The following is a 9,475-nucleotide window of genomic DNA, read 5'->3' as shown; positions in this document are numbered from 1 at the left end:
AAAATATTTTTTCAATCCTGAACTTCACCAATAATTTTTTTTTTTTCTATCACAAAAATCAGGGACAAAATTATGATTTTAACAGAATCTGAAAAAGAAAAGAAGGTGGGGGGTGGGGGGTTGTTGCTTGGGATTAGGCTGGATTTGGGAGGTTTAGAATAAAAAAATATTTTTTTTCTAATGTACAAATCCATTTTTAAAAAAAATTGGAGGGGCTGAAGCCCACGCCCACCCTGCGTCCGCCCCTGATAGTGTAGAAGCGGCACAAACCAAAAGCAATTGGAAGACAATATATATATACATAAAAAGAAACATTTGTAAACTAAATTAACTTTTAACTTGTTGCTTGCAACAACTGAAAACCCAGACTCCCCAGGCAGAATAAAAAAACATAGGGAATGAGAAGTTACAAGACCGTTGTAAAAGCAGACCAACAAATCCCTTGGGTTTATCTAAGCAAGTTGCATCTACATCCTCATCCTGTATATTGAAACCTTTATTACAAAATTGAACTTAAAAAGAGCACTTATAGACAGAAAGTATTGAGATTCAGCAGAGGTAACAGGCTTGCTTATCCCCATGCATGCAAGCGCAAGATCAAGCCTCAGTTGTCGCACTTGATAGAGCTTGATGAATGAGGGGGGATGAGCAGTGCACGGATCAGAAATTACTTCTTTTCTTTTTTCTTCTTTCCTCGTCTTTGTTACCAGGGAATCTGGTGTCTATAGGTCAACACAGAGGTAGGAGATGACGGAGCCAGCCCTCCTCTTGGTCCTCTGGCTAACCTTCCACTTCTCAACCATGACCTTCTTTATCTTGGTGCAGCAAGATATCACAGTGGCTACCCCGGCAGCAGTGATACCAGGACAGTAGACCATTTGGCAGGATTCAAGCAAGGTGCACTTCTTCACAAGATGGCCTAGTCCGACATCTGTTATCTGGCGGCAGTGAGATATCACCACATCCTTGAGTAAAGGACAGCCATCCCCTAACTCTGCCATAGCCGTATCCCTTAAATGCTACACAAAAGTATAGGTAAAATAAATGTAAATTAGGTTATTTTAATAAAAAAAACCCCTCCACAACCCCAACCACCACCACAACCACAAAATAGTATACATATATATAAAATAAAACGTGCACGCGAGGAATAAAGGTAAAAGTAACAACACGACAATATAACCACCACCAAAACCAAGCGGCTCCTTTGGCAACTATCAATACTCTCCTTCCTCCTCAAACCCACCCCCCCTCAAACTAGATAAACCGAGCACCTTAAACCACCTCCTCCTCCTAGCCTCGCTACAATACAACCGAACCACTCAATCTCTCTTCAGACCTTTCACAAGCATGCAAACTATACACTGACTACATCAACCAAACCATGCCACAAGTGCCATCAATGTGGGTTCACTGACCGAACCCTAATTACAGCCTTCTCTGGGTGAGTGTTATGACTACAGATAGGGATGTAAATGAGTCCCAATTAACCACATTTAAAGTGAAAACAAGTATAAAAATGAGGTAAAGGTACAAGGCTCATTTGAAAATTTATTAAAACAGACATGTAAATGGGACTGGCCCCATTTACATCCCTAACTACAAAAGTTACCATCTGTAGGTCAGTCTTATAAATTCAGTCAGTTTAAAGTTCAATTGGGAAACCCTTTAATTACCTACCAAAATTTATTTCACTCAAAAAGGAGCATATTGCCAAATAAAAAATTAACTTAATCATATTAAGTTCCAATACAAGAATTCCTTCCCCAAATTTTAAATTTAAAAATAGTTAAGCATTAAGGACTATAGCAAAATGGAAGATGTGTACTCACATAAACGAGAGAGAGAGAGAGAGAGAGAGAGAGATCCCACACCTGAAGCACGCTTACATCTAGGTAAGTAAGTTGAGGACAGCCTCTTGCAATTGCTATTATCCCCGCATCCCCTATTTGGTGGCAGCCACTAACATTTAAATGTTGCAAGGGGCAACCTTGAGCAACAGCTATTAGTGCCTCATCCCCTACCCTGCAACCAAATAGCATATAACCAAACAGCACAATTGGGATAACCGAGGGGGGGATCAAACAGTCACATTGGGATCCATTAATTCAACAACCAAGAGGGGGGCATAAAAAATTTGAGTAGCTAAAGCCGAAGAAGCTGCAGTGCCTCCTCCCCTAGACTGTAACCAAACAGCACAAAAGGTCTCCCAGGGATGCAGTATTTCAACAACCAAAATGGGCTTAAGTGACAGCATGAAAGATGCAAGCTTACAAGATAATTACATATTCTCAACCATAAACATTAAGTTCCAAAGCATATTACACTGGATACACGTATTGCTATGAAAACTGCATTTCCACCCACAGACAACACAAACAAAACACAAAATCTCTATCCAAATTTACTAGAAAACTTTTGTGTTGTAACCCCTGACAACTTACACCCTTTATAATTTTATTCTCTCTTCTTTGTATGAATAGATTTAAAGCCCACCAAGCAATTTGGTTCTTGAAAGCCCTACTCCCCCCTCCACACACACCCCACCACCAAAAAAAGAGGAAACAAAAATAACTTGGTCAGAATAGAAACAGCATCTCACAACTCCAAGAAATACAGATTCTACCAATCCAAACTAAACACATTCAAAGTATGAAAATGAGTAACGGGAGAATCAAGGATAGCATCATATTTAATTCAGTTTTTAAACTCACCCAACTAGAGGTGCATGCAGAATATAGTTTTTTTTTTTGTTTTTTTCTGTCATCAATAGAAATCTAAAATGGTTTTGCAAGACAAAAAGGCGGGGAAATACAACATTTAAATTAGGCCTTCAAACAAGTTGAATAAAACCTTTCTTAAGTAATTCATCCTCAGCTAGGTCCCCACAAGCCTAAAAAAGACTTTAGCTGGTAAGGGCTCTGGTAAGCACATACTAATGATATGTAGTTCATGATCCTAGCCTCATCCCCCATTTACAAAGCATGTAATATATTTGTTGGAGAACTTGATGTACATTTCTAGACCTCTTTCCGAAAATTTAAATTCTGGGGGTTAGAAGCAATTTAACATTGTACCAAAGCTCTGCTTCTAGAGATCTTGGTTTCAGGTATTGTTATATGTGTTTGTTACTATTATTCATACTTTTTCTACACTTTTGTTGCTTATATCGGCAAGCCTTAGTTTAGTCTATTTATCTCCCAGTCCATGTGCAAAACAGTTAAACGTGAGAGAGAATGTTTGATAACTTGATTATGTATTGGTGGGCCTCCTTTTTAGTGGCAACTTCTGGGACTAATGGTATCTCAACAACATTCTTGGTGATCAGTGTCATAATACATATGTTGCATGGAAGATACTCTTGAGAGCAAGCCTTTGTAACTACAGTGAAGTTTCTCCTTCCACTCAATATATATTTGTTTTTGACTACGATAAAGGTGGTTATATGCAAAGCCACATCTTCCTCTACAAGTCATTATAATTTAGTCAAGAATTAAATAAGATGCAGGACTAGTAAATTCACTATAATGATAATGCAAAAAGGTTATAAGATTTTAAAACATTGTTTAAGGAAATAGTGTGGGGGCATAACAAAGCCATACACAAGTAAACCAATGTCACGACCTAGATGCAGGCACGTAGACATCCAGGCCCTTGATGCAGCAAATTACTACCACTTACAGTTATTATTGCTATTTTTATTTGTTTTATTTTATTTTCTAGATTGCCATTTCAGCAGTAGAGATAGGCAATTATGTACCAACAGCAGTTACATCCGACTACCTTTCTCCACTACATCACTTTCTGTAAGGGCTATACAAGCCTCCTGAGAACTGGTTTGTGGCTATTATTTTGGAATATTAAAGTTTTAGTTTCTCTTTTATTTCTCAATTCTCTCCCTATCTTCTCCCTGTATCTCCCCCCATTTCTCTCTATTTCTCCCTCTCTTTCAATTCTATCATTGAAGAACTTATATTTAGGCTCAAGTTCCTGACAATTTGGTATCAGAGCCACCCGGTTCTTGGCTGTGATTCCCACGATCCCTAGCAATTAACTCCAATCAGAGGCGGTTACTGATTCCAAGAAGCAGTTACATCGGCTAACAGAGTAAAATTAGAAGAATTTGGCTGAGGAAATGGTAGAGGGAATTCGCATGAAGTAGGTGGAAGCAAAGTTGGAGACCATGGAGTTGGGTTTGCGGTAGACCCATGAAAATTTGAGTCGTTGCGAGGAGGACAACATGGCCACTGATGCGGTCACCAATCAAGACTCGGCCCAAGGCCGACCCAACCAAACCGGAACAGTACCACCAAAATAGTAGTGCCATAATGTTATTTTAATACTTCTTAAGTTTTAGAATTCTACTTGATTTAGGATTCTATTTTATATTTCTACTTGATTTAGGATTCTATTTCATGTTTCTACTTGATTTAGGATTATACTTCATATTTGATTAGGGTTTTATTTTTATTAGGATTTTAGTTGACTTTTATTTAGGATTTATTTCTATTAGAATTCTAGTTGGATTTTGTTTACAAATATTAGATGGATTTGGATTAGCCAAATATTATAAATATGCCTAGGATCTAGAGTTTGTAATCAAGTTTTAATCAATCAAATTTCAGCAATCTATTTGAGTTTTCTTAGCAAAACAGTCTTATTTTTGCGTCTTCTTAAAAGCTAAGCTTCGTCCATTGAAGTTTTCTCTTTCAAGGGTTTATTTTTGTGTGTTTTTTCACACACGTGCTACACGCTGCATCAGGTGGTATCAGAGTGGTTAATCAACCAATCAGATGGCCAATCTTGAAGGTAACGGTAGCAACCAGCCTCGTGACGGTGATCAAGGGTTGTTCGCAGTTTGGAGAGCAATCGAAGAACAGCGGGAAGTAACTTGTACTATCCAGCAGCGATTGGAGCAACATAGCAACCAATTGGGCACCTTACTACGAGTTGATGATGACAGGAACTTGGATAATGGGGTGAATCAAGCCGAAGCAGGAAGACCACCCATTAATCATGTCCTTGTTAATCCTAGAAGACCAGTGATTGAAGATAGCAATGAAGAGGATGATTTTGGTCGAGCAATAGCTAACCCTGGTGGTAGAGGGGTTAGGAGGAATGCGCATAAGCACAACCACTGGGGCAACGATGAGTATAAACTAAAAGTTGATATTCCTACCTTTAGTGGAGATCTTGATATTGAGGGGTTCCTGGATTGGATCACTGAGGTTGACCATTTTTTCGAATACATGGAGATCCCAAATGAACGACAAGTAAAGTTAGTGGCTTACAGGTTGAAGGGCGGTGCATCTGTTTGGTGGGAGCGATTAAGAGAAACGAGATTGAGGGAAGGCCGACAGCCAGTTCAGACATGGAGATAAATGAAGCACCTGTTAAGAGGTAGGTTTTTGCCCCCTGACTATGAACAATATATGTTTGAAGCTTATCAAAGATGTGCACAGGGAAGGAAGAGTGTGAATAAATATACCTCTGAGTTTCTGCGATTGGCGGAGAGAAACCAATTTTTAGAAAGTGACAATCAACAAGCAACTCGTTACTTGAATGGATTGAACCCTGCTATTCGTGATAAAATTGGAGTTCAGATGGTTTTAAGTGTGCAAGAAGTAAGGAACTTAGCTTTAAAGGCTGAGTTAATGTTGAGTGAGAGATCTCGTAATGACAACTATCGTTGGTATAGTGGGAATGAAAATAAACAACCAGCTTTTGATAAAGGCAAATCAGTTCAAGGAGCGCAACCCTCTAATCCACCCCATACAGTCAACCCTAATAAGGCTACAACGGGGGGAAACATTCGAGGTACTACTTCTAATCTTCCAAAATCCCCTAATCCTTATGCAAAGCCTATTCTTTTAAAATGTTTCAAGTGCAATGAGGTTGGGCATCGATCTAGTGATTGTCCAAGGAGGAAAACAGTTAACATTGTAGAAAAGGAAGAGGAAGATGTTGCTGAAGAAGAAGTATATTGCGGGCCTGATGGGGGGGATGACCAAGAAGATTATGGACATGGGAAATATACCTGTGTAGTGAGGAAGTTAATGCTATCTCAAAAGAATGAAGATACTACTCAACGGCATAAGCTTTTTCGCACGAGGTGTACAATGAAAGGAAAAATCTTTGAGTTGATTATTAATAGTGGAAGTCAGGAGAACATCATAGGAAGAGACGTGGTGGCAAAGATGCAGTTAACTTCTGAAAAACATCCAAGCCCTTACATGATTGGATGGATCAAAGAAGTTGGTGGCATATATGTGGATGAACGTTGCAGGGTGCCTTTTTCTATTGGTAAGTACTTTGACGAAGTCTATTGTGATATTGTTGATATGGATGCTTGCCATATTTTATTTGGGAGGCCTTGGCAATTTGATGTGGATGCTAAGCACTCGGGTAGGAAGAACACATATCAGCTTGAGAAAGAAGGTGTGCGTTATACTTTGTTACCCATAGTGGAAAAGAATCAAACCAAAGCTTCTAAAGTGGAGCTTGATTTTGAAGATTATGTTATCCCAGCAATTTCAACGTTTGCAAACTCAAGTCTGATTTATACTACTAATATGGCAGAAACTCCAAGGTTATTGACTCATACTGGGGTATTTTCCAGTCCCGATGGCTCAAGCATTGCTTCGCAACCCAAGGATGGTGGTGTTTCTTTTGATCGACTTGCGACTGTAAAGGAGATGGAGGTCATGGTAGCAAATCCTTCTACAGTTTATTCAAGCTCTAGCATGGTTGAATCGAAGGCAATAAGATCTACCAGATTAGAGAAACGCTCAAGATGGAAGGTTCAACGTCCTCAATCTAACAGTAATAATACAATGGAGGCGGAGGGCAACAAACATGGTGATGGTTGGACCCATGCCAACGAAGATAGGGCTAAGAGGGGAAGGAATGTCTTTGCTTATGTTCCCTTAGCAGAAAAGTTCAAGCAGTTCAAGAAGATGTCAAACAAAAGTTGCACAAATAAAAAGTACAAGGCGACAGCTGACAAGCATGGGAAGCACAAGGTATTTGAGATTGGAGATGAAGTCATGATATTCTTGAAGAAGGAACGGATTCCAGCAAGAAAGCAGAACAAGTTCAGGCCAAAGAAGTATGGTCCTTACAAGATTCCAAAGAAGACCAATGACAATGCTTATGTTGTAGATTTGCCTAATCATATGGGTATTTCTAAACATTCAAAGTGGCTAATCTCTCTTCGTACTTATCGAATGTGGATTTGTCCAAACAGAATTAAAATTCGAGGTCGAATTTTTTCTTAAGTGAAGGTGAATGATGCGGTCACCAATCAAGACTCGGCCCAAGGCCGACCCAACCAAACCGGAACAGTATTACCAAAATAGCAGTGTCATAATGTTATTTTAATACTTCTTAAGTTTTAGAATTCTACTTGATTTAGGATTTTATTTTATATTTCTACTTGATTTAGGATTCTATTTCATGTTTCTACTTAATTTAGGATTCTACTTCATGTTTGATTAGGCTTTTATTTTTATTAGGATTTTAGTTGACTTTTATTTAGGATTTATTTCTATTAGAATTCTAGTTAGATTTTGTTTACAAATATTAGATGGATTTGGATTAGCTAAATACTATAAATATGCCTAGGATCTAGAGTTTGTAATAAAGTTTTAATCAATCAAATTTCAGCAACCTATTTGGGTTTTCTTAGCAAAACAGTCTTGTTTTTGCGTCTTCTTGAAAGCCAAGCTTCGTCCATTGAAGTTTTCTCTTTCAAGGGTTTATTTTTGTGTGTTTTTTCACACACGCGCTACACGCTGCGTCAGCCACCAACACTGCCACCAAAGAAGCGGTGCAATCACTGGAGAAGGAAGTTGCTAGCCTCGGCTAAAGGTTGGATGATGGGCTTCTAAAGATGTTTTCCAAGATGCCCCAGATCAGCCTGCTAGAGGATTTCCCTCCCAGAACCATTTTAGAGCCAATCTTGACAAGAGTAGGGCACTTCAAAGCCAACCTTGACAAGTGCAGGCATTCCTCCTCATGCTTCTACACCACAACAAGATGAGGAACAACCAGAAATAGATCAGATAGTACAGGTAAGGGGATCCTACCAAAATCACCCACACACACCTCTACCTAAGCTTGAAATTCCCATGTTTGAAGGAGTTAATCAAGGCGGTGGGTTCGGAGGTGTGAAAGGTTTTTCCAACACCATAATGTGGCTGGGGGTCAGAAAATAAACCTTGTAGCAGCCTATTTCAATGACAAGGCCAATGCATGGTTTCGAGGGTGGAACAAGATGAGGGATGAGGCAACTTGGGCAGAGTTTGTGGAAGAACTATGTGACAGGTTTGGTGGGCAGTCTATGGAGGATACAATTGAGGAGTTTAACAAGTTGAAACAAGAAGGACCAGTGATAGAATACTAGGTCCGTTTTAAGGAATTGAGGACCCTAATGTTAAATGCACAACCTGCCTTGACTGAACAGTATTTTGTCTCCAGCTTTATCATCGATTTAAAAGATGAACTGGCCAACGATAAAGATGATGAAGCCTGCAACTGTCAAGTAGGCTGCTGAGAAGGCAAGATTGCAAGAATTGGTTTTGGAAGCTATTTTCAGAAAGCACAAAATTCAGTCCAAGGGCTATTCGGTAATAGGTCAACCCACAGGAGGAAACCCTAGAGCTACAAACTCAGGAGTATCTAGAGAAAATGTGAATCTTAAGGCTCTACATAACCCCAACTCAGTTAAGCCATTCCCTATGGAACAAAAAGGGGTAGCTTGGAGCTTTGGATTATGTTTCAAGTGCGGAAAGAAGTATGAGCCTGGGCACCAGTGCAATCGTCAATTTCTGCAAATGGAGGGTTGAATGAGGGAAAGGATGATGAAGAAGAGATTCTAGAAGAAACAAAAATTATGGTTGAGAATGTTCAGGAAGCTGAGGGTGGAGAGTTATCCTTGAATGCACTTAAAGGTGGTCTAACTAACAAAGTCATTAAGGTGGAAGGACTGGTGGGAAAAAGGAAACTAATGGTTTTAGTACATAGCAGCAGTACTCACAGTTTTTTGGATGAAAAAACTGCCAAGGAACTGAATTGCAAGGTGAAAACTACTTTCCCCTTGTTAGTGACAGTTGCCAATGGAAATAAGATGTACAACAACTCAAGGTGTGTGGAATTTTGTTGGAAGATGCAAGGACACAAATTCATGGCTGATTTGTGGATTCTCAAGTTAAGGGGATCTGACATTGTATTGGGAGTGGATTGGATGAGGATCGTCAGTCCCATCATCTTTGATTTCAATAGGTTGGAGGTAACCTTCGAAATAGAAGGGAGGAATTGACTCTTGTGGGAAGCATGGAAAAGGGGATTCGTAAGCTGATTTTGAGGAAGAAGCTGCAGAAATTTTTCAAGACTAAAGTCGGACAAGTGGCCCAGCTATTTTCTGTGCAAGCTAATGAAGTGGAAAGCTTTACGGAGGTAGAAAATTGGGAGCAGT

At 39.4% G+C, this 9,475-nt stretch overlaps 1 protein-coding gene across 2 annotated transcripts in view; it reads right to left on the bottom strand.

The window, feature by feature from the left end:
* Positions 1-289: 289 nt before the first annotated feature.
* Positions 290-9,475, bottom strand: part of LOC127799159 (F-box/LRR-repeat protein 4) — a 48,166-nt gene continuing 38,980 nt past the window's right edge. For both annotated transcript variants that reach the window (XM_052332914.1, XM_052332913.1), the window contains exons 7-8: positions 1,875-2,025; positions 290-1,019 (exon numbers count right to left, since the gene is read on the bottom strand). In XM_052332914.1, coding sequence (XP_052188874.1) covers positions 723-1,019; positions 1,875-2,025 — 448 coding nt within the window. In that variant the 3' untranslated portion in view covers positions 290-722. The remainder of the gene's footprint in view (positions 1,020-1,874; positions 2,026-9,475) is intronic.

The sequence above is a fragment of the Diospyros lotus genome, chromosome 4 (genome assembly GCF_014633365.1).
Source record: "Diospyros lotus cultivar Yz01 chromosome 4, ASM1463336v1, whole genome shotgun sequence".
Classification (NCBI taxonomy): Eukaryota; Viridiplantae; Streptophyta; class Magnoliopsida; order Ericales; family Ebenaceae; genus Diospyros; species Diospyros lotus.
This window is presented reverse-complemented; position numbering and strand designations above follow the sequence as displayed.